The 18,081-nt window shown below is 35.2% G+C and overlaps 2 protein-coding genes across 2 annotated transcripts; one reads left to right on the top strand and one right to left on the bottom strand.

The window, feature by feature from the left end:
- LOC109335509 lies at positions 2,065-2,766 on the bottom strand. Its single transcript, XM_019571641.1, has one exon. It carries the CDS (start codon positions 2,764-2,766, stop codon positions 2,065-2,067), a length of 702 nt encoding a protein of 233 aa, XP_019427186.1.
- Positions 6,178-8,480, top strand: LOC109335786 (pyruvate kinase, cytosolic isozyme-like). Its single transcript, XM_019571972.1, has 3 exons — positions 6,178-6,722; positions 6,923-7,384; positions 7,493-8,480. The coding sequence occupies exons 1-3, from the start codon at positions 6,462-6,464 to the stop codon at positions 8,303-8,305; spliced, it is 1,536 nt and encodes a 511-aa protein (XP_019427517.1). The 5' UTR covers positions 6,178-6,461; the 3' UTR covers positions 8,306-8,480.

The following is an 18,081-nucleotide window of genomic DNA, read 5'->3' as shown; positions in this document are numbered from 1 at the left end:
GCATGTAACAATAGAGGTTTCTGTAGTGACCTCTTTTGTGTAAATGACATGCTCATTGATGCATCTCTAGAATCCTAGCTTCAGCAAGAACCCATCTATCTTTCTGTTCCAAGCCCTGGGTGCTTGTTTCAATCCATACAAAGCCTTGTGCAATCTATAGCTTTGTGTTCTTGATCTGGAATTAAAAAACTAGGGGGTTGTACTACATAGACTTCCTTGTCTAATGGACCATTTAGGAAGGCAGATTTCACATCCATTTGACAAATGTGTCACTTTCTTGAGCTTGCTATTGCTATAACAAATATTATGGTTTCTAACCTGGCCACTGGTGCAAAGACTTCTTCAAAATCTAAGCCTTGCTTCTGTAGGAACCCTTTAGCAACAAGTCTAGCCTTGTGCTTAGACACTGATCCACTAGGCTTCAACTTTACTTTGTAAACCCATTTGACTAGGATAGCTTTCTTGTTTTCTAGCAAATTTGTTAGTTCCCATGGAGCATTTTTTTCTATAGAGTTAATCTCTTCCTTCATTGCATCTCTCCAACACTTCTCTTTCATTGCTTGATCAAAAGACACAGGCTCCATTTAAGCTAATAGAGCCACGTGCACAAAATATTCTTCTTGAATGATTGCAAAATCATCAAGAATTTCATAGTCTCTGAACCTTGATGGCAAGTGCCTTGATCTTTGTGGTCTTTCATTCGAAACAACTTGATCCTCATTATTTGTATGAGTTTCCTCTTCTGTTTGTGTGTTGTCAATCATCATTTTGATTGATCTGTTAGGAGTTTCATTCTAGTTTCATGCTTCACCTTCAATGAACTTCAAGTCTTTGCTATATGAGATTGTGTTGGTGTTAGGATTGTATACCTTGTAGGCACCTGTTGAATGGTAGCCTAAAAAGATTAACTTCTCTCCTTTGTCATCAAGCTTCTTTCTATTTTTTTTTTCTGGTATGTGTTTGAAGCAAATAGACCCAAATATTTTGAGATGTTTCACATTTGGCTTGTGTCCAGTCCAAGCTTCTTCTGGAGTCTTGTTTACCAACCTCTTAGTAGGACATCTATTTAGTAGATAAGTTGCTGTTGCTATTGCTTATGCCCAAAACTTCTTTGGAAGTCCCTTGGTTCTTAGCATGCTTCTTGCCATGTTCAACACAGTTCTGATCACCCTTTATGCTGCTCCATTGTGTTGAGGAGTATATGGTGCAGTTATCTCATGGGTTATGCCTTCTATTTCACAGAAATTTTTGAACTCATGAGAAACATACTCACCTCCACCGTCACTTCTGATCAGCTTCAGGTTCTTTCCACTTTGTTTTTCTGCTGCTGCTTTGAAACTTCTGAATTTGTCAAACACATCAGATTTCTTCTCTATTGCATAGGTTCATAGTTTTCTTGTGAAGTCATCCTTGAAGGTCACAAAATACTTGTTTCCTCCAAGATAATTTTCTTCTAATGGACCACACACATGAGTGTATACAACTTCAAGTGCTTGAGTGATCTTGATTGGAATTTGTGAGCAGAATGTATTTCTTGTTTGCTTGCTTGCAAGACAATCATCACACACGTCATTTGAAGCTTTGAGAGTACGTAATCCATGCACAATTTCATCCTGACTCAAGTGCTCAAGACTCTTGAAGTTGAGATGCCCAAATCTCTGATGCCAAATCCATTTCTGATCTGCTATAGCTTCTAAGCATTTATGATTTCGGAGCTGAATGCCAATCTTGAAGGTCCTATTTTGTGCTAGAGGGGCCTTCAAGACTAACACTCCCTTCTTGTTAAACACTTTGAGCATCTTCTCTTCCAATCTCATTTTGTACCCTTTCTCAAGCAATTGTCCAAGAATTAGAAGATTGCTCTTCATTCTTGGCACATATAAGACACTTGAGATGTATGAGGTTGAGCCATCCTTCTTCTTGATCATCACTCTACCAATTCCTTCTGCTTTGATTATGCTATCATCAAAAAACTTTATTCTAGTTTCCACTGACTTGTTTAATGTCACAAACCAATCTTTGTTCCCTGTCATGTGGTTAGAGCAACCTGAATCAAGATACCAACTACCCGAACTGATTTGTCACCATTAGCAGAGCATCATCAGATTTATTAGCTTCTTGAATAGAATCAATACTCCTAGCTATCAGCAACATCTCCTCTTCTGATTCCTCATCTTTTGCCAGTCTTGCTTCTTCTTCTTTGGTTTGGATGGCCCTTTTCTCTTTGCATTCTGAAGCAAAATGCCCCCAATTTCTACAATTGAAGCATATCTTGCTCTTGTCTTTCTTGTTCATTCTACCCAACTGATTACTCCCTTTCTTGGCTTTGCTGACTTCACAACTATTGCTCTGATTGTTAGAGTTGGTTCTCTGTTGTGAATTCGATCCAAGCTTGAAGTTATCATTTTCAATTCTCCTACCACCTTGCCATTTTGCTTTGTCTCTTCTGAATCTATCATTCTGTCTAGGACCACCCTTCTTCTTGAACTGTGCACTCAAGACATGATCTAATTGTCTATAAATCTGCCTCTCCATGAATCTTTGCTCATGATCCTCCAAGGATCCTTGCAATTCATCAATTGTGAGATTGTCAAGATCCTTTGCTTCCTCTATAACTGCCACCACATGATCAAACTTTGGATGAAGAGTTCTGAGAATCTTCTCCACTACATGTTGTTCCATTAGTGTCTCTCCACACCCCTTCATTTGATTGATCAGGCCCCTTAACCTGTTAAGATACTCAGTTATGGATTCTTGCTCATCCATTTGCATAAACTCATACCGTCTTTTGAGTGTCAACAATCTCATCTTCTTAATCTTCTTTCCACCAGAGTAATTCTTCTCCAATATCTCTCATGCGTCCTTTGAACAAGATGCTGCAGAAATATTTTCAAAATTGGCCCTATCCACACACTAATGGATCAAGAAGATTGCCTTGCAATCTCTCTTGCTTGCAATCTCTCTTGCTTGCTTCCCTATACTCCACTGAATTTTCGTCTGCAATTGGCATTCCATCTTTCACCACATCAAGACACTCTTGAAACCCAAAAATGGCATTCATTTGAATGCTACAATGTTCATAGTTCTTCCCATCAAGGATTGGAAGATTCATTGCAAATCCATTTGAAGATGCCATACTTCTACACCTCTGCTTTCCCTTCTGTTTCGCAGCCTTGGTTTTCAATCTGTGAGCTTCACTTCTTGAAGCTTCTTGTACCCAATCTTGGCACTACCACAGATCCCGATTCTATAGCTCTTGATACCACTGTTGGAGTTAGAAACCAAGTTACTTTGGTTTCTCTTCTCTGAACAACTTGCAGAGCACAATCGAATGAGAAAAAGGAGAAAAGAAAGAGTTTTGTGTAAGAAGAAATCGTGAAAAAATTGAGTGAAAGAGGGAAGGAGAAGAAAGAAATTCAAATGGAAATTATTGTGTTCAATGCATTGATTCCAACCTTGATCAATCTATTTATAGAAACTCATAACTACTTTGTTGTTATGATTTCTATTTATAGCAATGTACCAAAACTAACTCAACCAATTTCTACACTAAGCTATGAATTACAATGTAATTATTACAAAATCAACATATTTTACATAAATAAAGTTTGAGAATTTCAACTTCTCTTAATTTAATCTAATGAGTAAAGAGCTTTGATTCCCTCGAGTGTTATAAATAGAAAATAGGCACTTGAAAAACTTTGCCCTTTAAGTAGACGTTGCTCACTGGATTGAGATTAACTAGAGTCTATTGTGACTTATGGATATGGAAGTAGACGTTGCTCACTGGATTGAGATTAACTAGACGTTGCTGAAATCAATATAGTCTTGAAAAATGAATGGTTAAGGAAAGAGAATTAAACTTTTCCACACGTATTTTTCACAATGTTATTAAAACCAGACCGGTCATCAAATCGGTGAAGGTACTGGTTTAGTAGTTCAACCAGTGGTTCAGTAATTAAATCGCGTGAGATGAAACCGGTTAAACCGGACATACATGCTTATATATATATGTGTGTAAACCTGTAACAAAAATTATCTAATATGTAGATACTCAAATTTATAATCCATATTTATAGTCAAAGTAAGAATTCTCATAAACAAACAACTTTAATAAATCCAAAGTCTAAATTACAAATATAAATAGTAATCCACAAATACTAGTCTTACTTAACAAACTCGAAACATATGACGCCAGTTCATAATTCAGTCTACAAAACATATCATATATTTAAAATTTTAACACCAAGTTCATATTGAGGTTCCATTTCTTCACCATTTAAGTCCAAAACTTGACAAACGTTGTCTTCAACTAGGTTCACATTCTTCACAGGATTGAGTTGTGCATCATCATCATCTTCTAAATTTAATTGATCTACAACAATATCATTTTTTCATACATCAATTTTCATACATCAATTTTCATACAAGTTAACAATAAAATAAATTAGTTATTAGAACCAAAACTGACAATGCAATAAAAAACATTACATGTATGAAAAAAAATAAAAAATAAAATAGTTATTAGTTGTGCATCATCATCATCTTCTAATTCTATGTGGTATGTGCTTATGTGGGGTTCTTTAAAATTACATGTATGAACCGGCCGGTTCAATCAAATTCCGGTCGGTTCACCGGTTTTGACACGGTTCACCAGTTTTTCTCCAGTTTACACCGGTTTTAATGCTTAGCCGGTACAACACTTGTTTCATACCGGTTATGGGACCGGTTGGCCGATTCTCCGGTCGAACCGGCCGGTCCGAACCGATTTTAATAACATTGATTTTTCAGGTTTTCCAATTAAATAAATAGTAATGTAAGTGTGGATGATTTTTTTTAATTAAATTCAATTACAATTTTAAAATCATCTCTGGATTTTAGTTTTTAAAAGAAGGAGCAACAATACTTAATGAAAGTATAATCTTTCTCTTATATATTTTATTGTTAATTATGTATCTTTATTGTAAGTTATTGTTCCTCATTCACTTTTTATTGATATTAATTGATGTTATTAATATCATATCAGTTATCAAATCAGTTAGGTACTGGTATAGTAGTATAGTGGTTCAACCGATAGTTTATTAATTAAACCGTATACCGGAAAAAAATTAAATATACATATATAATATATAAACATTAATATTGAAAAATCAACAAAAAAAACCAATAATTTTTATTTTTATTTTCATTAAAAAATTAATTTTAAATAAAAACCGGCTGGTATGACCAGTATGGTTCAATTGAAAACCGATCAGTATGACCAGTTTTGGTCAGTTTTGATCAGTACAATTACATGATCGGTATAATTATTGTATCTACCAGTATAGGGACCAGTTAACCAGTTTACCGACAGGTACGAACCGGTTTTTACAATACTACTTTTTATCATAAGATTAACATAATTTAATTAAACACTTCAATTTTGGATAAAGATTTACCATTGGATTGGGCATATGATTATTGAAATGGTAGTGGTTAATATAAAATTTGTAGAACAAGAACATTCTTTGATGATTAGTACATTCTGTAATATATTTTTTATATTTTATCTTAAATTTAATGATAGGTTGAAGCTATACATAACAAATAAATATAAACCAAATTATTATTAAATCAAATGAGGTATGATGTTAGTTTCTTAATTAGGATTGATTATTTTTTATTCTTATTTTGTTTTAATTGTGCAAATTATTTATCACTGACACGTTTAGTCTAACACAATGGTTTTGCATCTTAATGTGTGTTTTACTTGCAGTGTTCTCTTCTCTTAATTCCCATTATTATGCTTAAAGAAATAGTAACTATTCTTTATTCTCTATTTTAGGTGAGGAGTGTAGTTTTGAGATTTATTATGCATTATCATTGGATCCTCTGTTTAAAAAAGATGATGTCTTTCTGTCCTTAATCAATTAAATTTTAGTAAATAGTATTAAAATAATTATTTTTATTTTTATAATTTCTAAGTGCCACCTTTTTATTGTACAAAGACAAAAATTGATATAACTGATCTCCATTCCAGCCACTAAATGAAAATCCTTTTGTCTTAAAAAGATAATATCTCCCTATAAAACTTTAATAAATAATATCAAAATAATAATTTTTGTTTTTATATGATAAAACTTTTTATTGTATAGGAACATGACCCCATTCCATCCACACAACCGTGGGGCGCACACAGAACCGAAGGACAGTCCAAATCAGTAAGCCATCAACTCATGGTATTGGACTTTGCTTTTTATTCTTCTTTAGGCTTTGCTTTTCAATTTTTTTATCGTTACAGAGTAAGATCGTCCCATATATGCTTGGTTGGTTGGTGTAGTATGTAGAAGTGGAAGCAGTGAATATATAAATAGTAGTATAGTACTAAGTTGGTAAGCATAGTGAGTGTGGAGAAGGTGAGAGGAGAAGAATTAACCAAGCAAGGTGTTGTGTCTATTGTATAACTTAGCAAGGAAAGGAAAATGGTGAGCATAGATATTGAAGGAATAGTGAAAGAGGTGGGAAATGATGGAATGCGTGTACCAAAGACCAAGATAGTGTGTACTTTGGGTCCTGCTTCTCGATCTGTTGATATGATTGAGAAGCTTCTAAGGGCTGGCATGAATGTTGCTCGTTTCAATTTCTCTCATGGGACCCACGATTATCATCAGGGTACCCTTCACAATCTTAAGACTGCTATGCACAACACTGGCATCCTCTGTGCCGTCATGCTCGACACCAAGGTATCTATCTCATCTTTTAATACTTATTAGTTTCAGTCCTGTTGGTTTTATTGTGCTAGTTTTGATGAATATATATCATTAGAGAATAAAATATCTCCAGTGTATAAGGAGACAAGTTATCTTCTGGTATATGAGAAGATACTTATTTTCATATCATTAACTATTAACTATTATTCATATCATATGCTATGTTTCTATAGGGACCTGAGATTAGGACAGGTTTTCTGAAAGATGGAAAACCTATTCAGCTTAAAGAAGGACAAGAAATCACCATAACTACTGATTATGATATTAAGGGGGATACAGAGATGATATCAATGAGTTACAAGAAACTGCCTGTTCACCTCAAGTCAGGAAATATCATACTGTGCTCTGATGGAACAATTACACTCACTGTCTTATCTTGTGATCCAGATGCTGGTACTGTTAGATGTCGTTGTGAAAACACTGCAATGTTGGGTGAGAGGAAAAACGTTAATCTTCCCGGTGTCGTAGTCGATCTTCCTACTCTTACCGATAAGGATAAGGAAGACATTCTTCAATGGGGTGTCCCTAACAATATTGACATCATTGCTCTTTCATTTGTTCGTAAGGGCTCTGATCTTGTTAATGTCCGCAACGTTCTAGGTCCACATGCCAACCATATTCAATTGATGTCAAAGGTAGTATTTTTATTCCATTCTTTTATCTTCACTATCCATGTGCTGCATATTTTTATTTATCTTCTGAAATGCGGATTTGTTTTATATATGATTTTATGGAATTCCAAGGTTGAGAATCAAGAGGGGGTGATGAATTTTGATGAGATCTTGCGTGAGACTGATGCATTCATGGTGGCACGTGGTGATCTTGGAATGGAAATCCCAGTTGAGAAGATTTTTCTAGCCCAGAAAATGATGATATACAAATGCAATCTTGTTGGTAAGCCTGTAGTCACTGCTACCCAGATGCTTGAGTCAATGATCAAGTCTCCCCGGCCAACCCGAGCTGAAGCAACTGATGTAGCTAATGCAGTTCTTGATGGAACTGATTGTGTCATGCTCAGTGGTGAAAGTGCAGCTGGCGCTTACCCTGAAATTGCTGTTAAAATCATGGCACGCATTTGTGTCGAAGCAGAATCATCCCTTGACTATGGTGCAATCTTCAAAGAGATGATAAGATCTACTCCTTTGCCTATGAGTCCATTGGAAAGCCTTGCATCATCTGCTGTTCGCACAGCTAATAAGGCCAAAGCTAAACTCATTGTAGTGCTGACACGCGGTGGGTCAACAGCCAAGTTAGTTGCTAAGTATAGACCAGCAGTGCCGATCTTGTCCGTCGTGGTTCCAGTTTTGACTACAGACTCATTCGATTGGACCTGCAGTGATGAGACACCAGCAAGGCACAGCTTAATATACAGGGGTTTGATTCCTCTATTGGCTGAAGGGTCTGCAAAAGCTACTGATACAGAATCCACTGAAGTTATTCTGGAAGCTGCTCTTAAGTCTGTAACTGAAAAGGGGCTTTGTAAGCCTGGTGATGCAGTTGTTGTCCTACATCGTATTGGAGTTGCCTCTGTTATAAAGATCTGCTTAGTAAAATGATGATGTGGAATGTGTTAAGACTAGAGGCGTTAAGTGATGCAGCAGAGTTATGTTATATTTTGGCTTTTACTTGTTAAACTTTCTGATGTTTGTCCTTTTCATAAAATGGAGGATTTATCTTTTTGCTTAAGATATAGCTTGTTTTGTTACTCTTCAATAAATAAAATCTACTAGTATGGCAAAATTATTATCTAAGAAAATCATATTTAAAATTATTTACTCAAAATATATCAAATAAAATATTGAGGTATCTTCATCTCCACTAGAGCATAAGAGTACTAACACCATTATTTAAAATAATTGTTAGAAGACTTCATCAACCAAAGGTAAACTATACTATAAATATTACAAACAAATAGAAGACATAGAGAGAGTAAAACATTAAATTATGAAAAAAACAATAATATAGATTTAAAAAGAAGAGAATAAAATATATTCTCATATTAGAAGATAAGTTATATTCTCCAGCCACTAAAATTATGGCATGTGTTATATTTAATCATTTCTACAAAAATATTTCCAAAACCTAAAATAAATAGGACACATGTCATAATTTTAATGACCGAAAGATATAACTTATCTACTGACATAAGAAGATACTTTATTCTCTATAAAAAATTATAATATCAAAGCGACACAAGCAAATATAATTAAATAATTCACATGTTACATACACAACAATTACTATCTCACCTCATATCAAACATATGCAAATGATAAATGATATTTGTGCCTTATGTGCTAGGGACATAGATCACCTATCCTCATTATTGTCCCATTTTTCTATTCCGGTCTAATGAAAAAGTGCCACTGAATTAAGAAGAGATAATTCCTCCTTACATAATTGCACAATGACACATATCCCTTTATTTTTATATTTTTTGTTTTCTTTTTATTTTCTCATATTTAATTTTTATCAATAATGATTTTATTCTCTCACCAAAAACCAAGAGTTTCATACCAATCTCTTTCATTTTCACTCTCCCAATTCATTCGCTCACGTTTCACTCCAGAGAAAAAGAAACTATCTTTCACTTCTCATTCATTCACTCACAACAACTTCTTCTTCTTCTCTCTCTCTCTCTTCTTCTTCTTATTCTTTTTTTCTTTCTTTCTCCCCCTCTTTTGTTCTCTAGGAAGAAGAAGAAAAAAAATCATACAACTCATTCTCTCTAGAGATTCCATTCAATCGTCAATCTTTATCACTCTTCTTCAACTAATCTATGATATTTACCTTCAAGGTACCATTTTTAATGTTATGTATAATCATCATCAAATTTAGTAATTATTTTAATACTGATAAAATGCTCAATACCCTTTTTTATTTATTTACTTTTTATGCAAAAATTAGAACTTTTGTATGTAGGTTTTGCTTGAAGTCTCTGATTAGTAGCATATACATACCAACTTTTGAACTTTATATATTATAAATGTTAATATCTGTATAACTTATTATACATAATTGAACTCTATTGTAGATAATGGAGATAAGGTTTAATGAAAATAATGAAGATATTATTTCCCAACATGATGAAATACAGCTAATGGAATCGATAGACGAACAAGTACAACCCCGAGTTCAATCAAATTTTGAAACGAATGAAGCCCCACACGACGGTATGATATTCAGAACTTACAAACTAGCTTATGATTTTTATAATTCATTTGCATTCAAAGAAGGTTTCCCGATTCGCAAGAATTGGAATTATAAAGCAAGAAATACTGAAATAGTCATACACTATCACTTTGTTTGTAATAAAGAAGGATTTAAAAGGCTAGATAAGAGATTGGTAGGAAAAGAAGTAAAACATCGTCAAGATGAAAGGGAAGGTTGTAAGGCTCATATTCACATTGAAAAGACAAAAGAAGGAGTTTGGGTAGTGAATAAGTTTTTCAATACACATAACCATGAATTGATTATAAGTCCAACTAAAAAATATCAACCATGTTCTCACAACAAGACACATAAGAACTCTTGTAGAAAATATTAATGGTTGTGGATTAGGTCCGGCACAAATTTCATGTCTTGTTAATGTCATGAGTGTTGAACCAATCATGGTGACACCAAATCAAGTAGCCGGACAATTGAGAGTAAATAGAAAAAATAATATTGGCAACGAATGTGTGGTTGTTCTTATCAAATTCTTGGAGAGACAAGCATTAGACTCTGAATTTTTTTATGCCTTTGAGATTAATAAGGACAATGTTTGCCGTAGTATATTTTGGGATGATGGTAGAGCAAGAAATGCATACCTAAAATTTTGTGATGTTATAATTTTTGATGTCACATACAAAACCAATAGCTTTTTGATGCCAGTTGCACCATTTACCGGTGTAAATCATCATAGGCAATCTACATTATTTGGTTATGCTTTACTAGCGTATGAAAGATAAGAAACATTTGTTTGGTTATTTAAATAATGGTTGAGGTGTATGTGGGATAAAGCCCAGAGCAATTATAATTGACCAAGATGTTGCAATTAGTAATGCAATTAAGAGAGTTTTCTCGCATGCGCACCATCGTTATTGTAATTGGCATTTATCTCTTCATGAGGACGAAGATATTCGATCTCTTCATTCCATACCCGAGTTTGATTAACTTTAAACAAGATGGGCTAAAAAAAGTAAATCAATTGAAGAATCAGAGCAACGCTGGAATACATTAAAAGGAAAAAAGCCTTCTTTTGTTGCTATTTTGAGTGAGAAACAAAGAAATGTAATGAAAGCTTAGAAGTGGTAGGAAGACATGTATGAAAAAAGACATCATTGGGTGAAAGCTTATTTCCGAGACACTTTTTTTACAGGTACTTATTTTGAATATATGTTGTATTGTTTATTCAAGCTTAACAATATATTATTATATTTATAATTATGATATTACGTCTAATGTTATTTTAATTGTGTTATGTTATTATATTTATAATTATGATATTACGTCTAAAAGTGGTCTCGCACAATGTTTATGTTAATGTGACTTTTGTTAATAAAACATCAATCTGTGCATCATCAATTCCTAATGAAATTTTGTTATATTCCTAATATAATACTCATTATATAATTACAATGTGAAGTTATTCCTAATACACTTTAGAGTTTCACGGTTTTGACATTTCATGATCCTTCCAAGAGTTGTGAGGCATGCATATGAGTAATTTCTTTAGCTTCAAGGACAATATTAAGTCAGCTTCATGGACATGAAGAGAACATATGCTGGAAATCTCTTGTGCTAAACTTTTCAGCAATGCTTGAGAGCTTTATTCTCCATACCAACGATATGATTCTACTGGTTAAGAAATTCAAGGTCAGCTGATACTTCAGACCCTTCCTCCTATTGTTAATGGAAAAAAAATCAGAATAAAATTTTTTCATTTAGCATAAACATGGATTTTCAATAAACATCACTTTGACCCTTCTTCATATGAACATTACTTGAATTTTTCATATAGCACCACAAGATGATTTACAATATGATTTTAGTAGTGTTGAAAGAGTTTTTACTTCTTCTTGCTTTCTTTATTGAGGCAGCAAGTTTCTGATTGTTTTATTTAATGACAGGTCGATTCTTTGCTCACCATCTCGGCTTTGTTGGAATAAATTCCAGCACCGATATAATGGTTTCAAGAATGTTCCTTTAATCAAACTACTTTATTGAGTTATTAACAATTTCATACCATATCGGCTTTGTTGGAATAACTTCCAACGCTGGTATAATGACATGAATTTAGAAAATTAATACAAATGATAATAAGTGATATTTAATTAGTTAGTGACTTTATTTATTTACTCCCTTTTCGGGTTCCTTTTAACCATACCATAATGGTCGGTCTCATTTTATTAAATTAACCATACCATTTCTTATGAAAGGTTGGTATCAAAGAATAATAAAATGACAAAAGAATAAAGTTATAAGTTAACCTTACCACTTCTTTCAAAGGGTTGATATAAAGCAATAAATAAAGTAATAAATAAAGAACAAATAAAATTTATAAGTTAACACTTTACTATTTTACATTTGCATCTCTTTCAAGATTCAATTATAGTATAGTATATGGTTATGTCGAACCACAAGGAATTGCCTAATAGAATATTATTATAAACATGTTATATTACTAATAATGTTTAAACATCTTTTTGGTTGATTTCGTTTAAGAAATATTGACAAGTAAACATAAACATAAAACAACTATTATGCACCAATTCTTGATGAGGAAATTGGTTTGGAAATATGGATTTGTTTCTACACTTAATTGATTTTGAAAACATTAAAAGTTATATGTTATACTTTTGGTTAATTCCATATATCATTTCTAAATCCTTCATCTAGTGTCCTAGAATGATAACATAATTTTCGAACCTTATGAAATACACTAAATAATAGTTAAGTGCCACTCGTTGGAGCAGGTTGTCACACCCTACTTCAGGCTCCATTAACTTTATTTAGCCTTGAACATAATTTGCTTAAAATAGATGCTTGATATGACAAGTGAACTAAGGTGTAGGTTATACTTTTTAGTTCACTTGTCAACACTTTAAGAAGAATCATTTTGTATCTTTAAATTGAGTTTTAGGTGATCAAGCTAAAACCGCATTAAGAACTTCATAAAGAATCACAACTTAACCAAAAAGTAATAACTTGAATGCATTGATTTCAAAAGCTGATAAATTAAAGAGAAGAATTTACACCATAATCCAAGTCAATTTGTAGGAGCATGAGCCATCTATCCATGGATGAGATGCTTTTAGTCTCAAATGAGATTACAAAATTATGTTTTTGCATCTCATTTGCCATCTCATTTCTCCTCTTGAATTAAGAAAGAAAAAACTACAAACTACACTCACCTAAACTACTTTGGAGTGGAAATTTTCCAAGAAAATTAAAAGAAGAAGAAGAGAGGATTTCAGTTCAAGTGTGTGGATGTAGGAGTGAATGTTAGAAATAATGGAAAGTATTTTTGCCTTTGAGGTGCATCCTATTTATAGGCCTTCCTGGACCCCGCTGAGCTGCTTGTTTCCACCGCCAAGCTGCTGACCAAACCCTTCAGCATGGGTTTGGTCACTTGGCCAAGCAGCTTAGTCACCTGCTTGAGCTGACTCACCGAAGCTATGGTGGGCTACTTGGCTCAGCTATTATGAGCTACCTCTGAAAATCCTATGGAGGCTACTTGGAGTGAGGTCAAGCATGATGTCACGGTTACTTGGTGGCTAAGTCAACTTGACCAAGTTGCTAGGTGCACACCACCAAGCTATCTATGTGGCACCGCTGAGCTGCCTGCTTGAGCAGCTCTGACCGTGCTAGTGGTGATTTGGCCTGGTGCTTGCTTGACCTGGTCAAGTGTGTGGTTCCATGTTGGGCGGTCCAGGTGCTCTGCTAAGCTGTCTACTTGAGCAGGTTGACTTGTGCCAGGCTTGTGTTCTAACCATGCGAGGTTGGTTCTGACCGTGTAATTTTTGTCTGACCGTGCTAGGTTGGTATCCACGTCACGCTAGGCGTGGGTTTGGTCCAAGCTAAGCTGCTTTGTGAGCAACTTCATGTTGACTCCACATAGGCCAAAATTTGATGAGTCATGCTTATGTGTTGAGCATTTTGGCCTATTTTGAGCACTTTGTATGCCTTTGCTAAATTCTTCTCTTTTCTACCTAAATCTTACAAAATATTGTACAAAAGGAATATACAAAGCATATATACAAGATTGTGATATTTTATCCAAAAAGTGTTGAATTAAGTTGGTTTTCTCAATTTTTCCAAGGATAAGTGCCATGAAAAGTGTATGAAAATTAGGTATTTTTGGCACTTATCAAGTAGCCACACTTAGAGCCTTTACCAACATCAAGAAACATAACATCCGTTTATCTACTTTAAGTTATAGCACATTTTTGTGTTAGCGTGTGAGAATTTATCGATCCTCTAACTTCATTACATTCGACATATGCACTCATCAACATATGTAGAATGTTTGATATGCTAAGCATTCTTGTTTCTACTACTTTTTAATCAAATTGGACAAACTTAGCTAGCTATGTAGTATATGCCAAACATTCTTATTTCTACTATTTTTATTTTCTGCTTACTATGATCCAAGTTAGTCATGAAACCCAATCATTGAAAACATAGGCTTGACAAACCAAACATCAAGCGGAAATATTCTTCTATTTGGAGGAAGTTAGCAAACAAGTTTCATCCTCAAATATGCATTAACAGAAACACATTACAATAGCACACTCAACCTCACAAAGATAAAGTTTTGCATCTCCAACTTAAATGGCTATTTAGTTGCCACTTACCTAACAAATTTATGAAGTTTCATGTTAGTTTTAAATAGAAGAAACAAAGAACATAGAAAAATAAAATCCAAATACCAATTTGTAGAACTTGCAACAGATGAAAATACCACATCAAATTCAAGATTCTTCCAGCATGCAACAAATGAATATGGTACTCACTAATCAGAGACTCCAATCAAAACCCACATATAAAAGTTCTAATTTTTGCATAAAAAGTAAATAAATAAAAAAGGGTATTGAGCGTTTTATCAATATTAAAATAATTACTAAATTTGATGATGATTATACATAACAGTAAAAATGGTACCTTGAAGGAAGACACTATAGATCAGTTGAAGAAGAGTGATAAATATTGACGATTGAATGGAATCTCCAAAGAGAATGAGTTGTGTGATTTCTTCTTCTTCTCCCAAGAGAAAAAAAGAGGGAGAGAAAGAAAGAGAAGAAGAAGAGGAAAGAGAGAGAATATGCAAATTTGAGAGAGTGAAAGAGAGAGAATATGCAAATTTGAGAGAGAGAAAGAGAAGAAGGAGTTGTAGTGAGTGAATGAATGAGAAGTGAAACATAATTGCTCTTTCTATGGAGTGAAACGTGAGTGAATGATTTGGGAGAGTGAAAATTAAAGAGATTGGTATGATAGCATGGCTTTATTTTCTAGTGTCATATAAAATATAGTTTTCCTTCTCATTTTTATAGTTCAAATGGAAATTAAGGGTGAGGGACATGATAGGATTTTTTAAAAATTGATTCTAGATAATAAGTTACAATTAAGTCACTTAAAAACCCCTTTTAAATTTCCCTTTAAATAAAAAAACCAAAATGAATTGAATATTGGTCATCATGAAGTCATTGATCATAAACAATTTTTTGGGAGGGAATTGAAATAAATCCCATTAAATGCTAATGAATTCAATTAAACCCGTTTGAAAATTTAAGTTGAGTTTGATTTTTTAAGTGTTGGACATTAAACCTCTTAAATATTTTTATTTGTTATAAATTTTTTGAAAAAGTATGTTGGGCCGTACAAAATTGGGTATTCATAATTTCTTCTCTTTAATTATTGCTTACTGGATAGCACACAAACTAGGATTTGAGTGCTGTCACACTAAGTAGAGAGTAAGGTCTAACCAAGAACGTGGGGTTGGTGTGTCGCCGAAGCTAGGAAATTACTTTCACAAAAGGCTCGGGGTCTTGGAAAGACTAATTTCGAGGTCGTCAAGCATGAGTCCTCGAAGGTATAATTTGAGGTCGTCAAGCACAAGACCCTCAAAATTATCATAAAAAAATCAGGCACGTGACTAGGAAAGATTGACTTCAGGTCGTCAAGCATAGGGTCCTCGAAGGTATAATTTGAGGTCGTCAAGCACATGCTTCTCAAAATTATAAAAAAGGTCGTCAAGCACGAAGCCTGAAAAGACTGACTTTGAGGTCGTCAAGAACGGCCCCCTCGAATATATAATTCGAGGTCGTCAAGCACGAGGCCCTCACAGTTATAAAATACGTCAGGCATGAAGCCCTCACAATTATAAAAACATCAAGCACATGGCTTGGAAAGATTGACTTTGAGGTCGTCAAGCACGTGGTCCTCAAAGGTACAATTTGAGGTCGTCAAACATGGAGCCCTCAAAACTATAAAAAATGTTAGGCACAGAGCCTGTAAAGATTGACTTCGAGGTTGTCAAGCATGGGGTCCTCGTAGGTATGATAAGTGCCTGAAACACCTTAATTTCATATAATTTTTATGGCACTTATCTTAATCCAACATGTGAAAACCCAACGTAATTCTACACATTTTAAGTAAATTTCTATAATTAATTTATATGTGTTTTGTACACCTCTTTTCCAAACATTTTTGTGAATTTTAGGAGAAACAAAACCCAAAAAGAAGAACAACAAAAGACAAAGAAATTTTGCCAAGAAAATCAATTCAAAATACATGGCACATGGTTGCTTGAGCTAGGCTTGGCAAGTTGTGTGCACAAGTCACGTTCTTTGCGCGAGTCATACACGACCGCACATTGACCTCAACCATGCAAACCCGCCGACAACACACTTCGTAATGATTGGATTGTGCCCCTTCGTGCTGTGGATCTGCCCCAAAAGGGCTTCACCCAACACCACATCCTTCCGTGCACAACGGGACACACTAGAAGCCTCGGCCAGTCTGACGGAAGCCCACAACTACTCAACCAGCACTATGTGACCAAACCAGCACCTCAACACCATACACTTTTCTGAGGGACATGCCTGCATGAGACACTTTGCTGCATGAGACATAAACGACCGCACCATGACTAAAACCATGCCAACCCGCCCACAACACATTTCCGGATGACTAGACTTGCACCCCTTCGTATTCCGGCTGTGCCACTAAAGGCATCACCTAACACCACACCCTTTCGTGCAGAACGTGCAACAATAGAAGTCTCGACATGTCCGAGCGATGCCCACAATTACCCAACTCGGCACTGTGTGACAAAGCCGCACCTTGACAAGAGGGACTTACACATCAAGAAATCCGAGTTGGTCCGCGAGGAATAGTCCAAGCCCTTGACGCATCCCCGATTAGTCCTAGGTGCCGGAAAAGACCAAGTCAAAGCACCAGCCTGCACCTGGCCGCGTGCGACCGAGATTCGGCATGGAAGATGACTCTATCGAATTGCCCACAATGCTATGGAAAAACGTACTAACATGCCTGGGATAGCTTGCTGGGGCGTTTAGGGGGAGCCTCATGGCGCGCCATCCTGACCCACCATGGTGCATGAGCAGGCAGGCAGCTTGCCCCATATAGTAGGCTAATATACAAAAGCTCACTCTACATCACCGAACATCCTTTTTTTTTGGGAAGACATACTGGGTTTTTTAGGTTACAGGTCGAATTTTTCCCTGATGTTTTGAATAAATGCTTATACGAATGGGAGCTAGTGGTCCACGAAGTTTCACGATTTTTCTCCAAGCCGATAATTTTTCATAATTTTTCTAAGAGGCGAGCTTTGCAATAACTCCCGAAAATTAGATAACGAGTGTGTACCATGTTTTTTAAGCTGTTCTTTTGCAGGAATGCAAGGAGCATTATTCCTAAAAATTTCCCAAAGTTACGCCCATGTAACATCGAGGAATTTACCTCAAATGATTTTCCACCGAAGTGCGGGACACACGGTGGTGCCATGACGGGCAACAAGGCCTAGGGGTTGAATTCTTATGTGAAACTTTGGTGGCAACCATGGCTAAAAAGTTACGTGTTCCCCTCCAAATATGGAGGCATTTCATGAAGGGCCCGATGTCTTATGATGCTTTCACCGAAATAGGGAATGCGAGAGAAGCAAGAATCTCACACGATGCACGGGTCATGGCATGGGTTTCTTTCACCAAGCACTCGGACCATGTGCCATGTCATAGGTCACTTTCACCTAGCACTCGGGAAAAGTGTGTAATGGCCTCAATTTCATCTAGTAGCACTCAGACACATGTGTCATGGCCTCTCTTTCACCTTA

This window comes from Lupinus angustifolius, chromosome LG20 (genome assembly GCF_001865875.1).
Source record: "Lupinus angustifolius cultivar Tanjil chromosome LG20, LupAngTanjil_v1.0, whole genome shotgun sequence".
Lineage (NCBI taxonomy): Eukaryota > Viridiplantae > Streptophyta > Magnoliopsida > Fabales > Fabaceae > Lupinus > Lupinus angustifolius.
This window is presented reverse-complemented; position numbering and strand designations above follow the sequence as displayed.

Coding starts and splice junctions, on each gene's coding strand:
- LOC109335786 (XM_019571972.1), top strand. CDS start 6,462: ATGGTGAGCATAGATATTGAAGGAATAGTGAAAGAGGTGGGAAATGAT. Junction 6,723..6,922: donor CCGTCATGCTCGACACCAAG/GTATCTATCTCA, acceptor ATGTTTCTATAG/GGACCTGAGATTAGGACAGG. Junction 7,385..7,492: donor ATATTCAATTGATGTCAAAG/GTAGTATTTTTA, acceptor TGGAATTCCAAG/GTTGAGAATCAAGAGGGGGT.
- LOC109335509 (XM_019571641.1), bottom strand. CDS start 2,766: ATGGATGAGCAAGAATCCATAACTGAGTATCTTAACAGGTTAAGGGGC.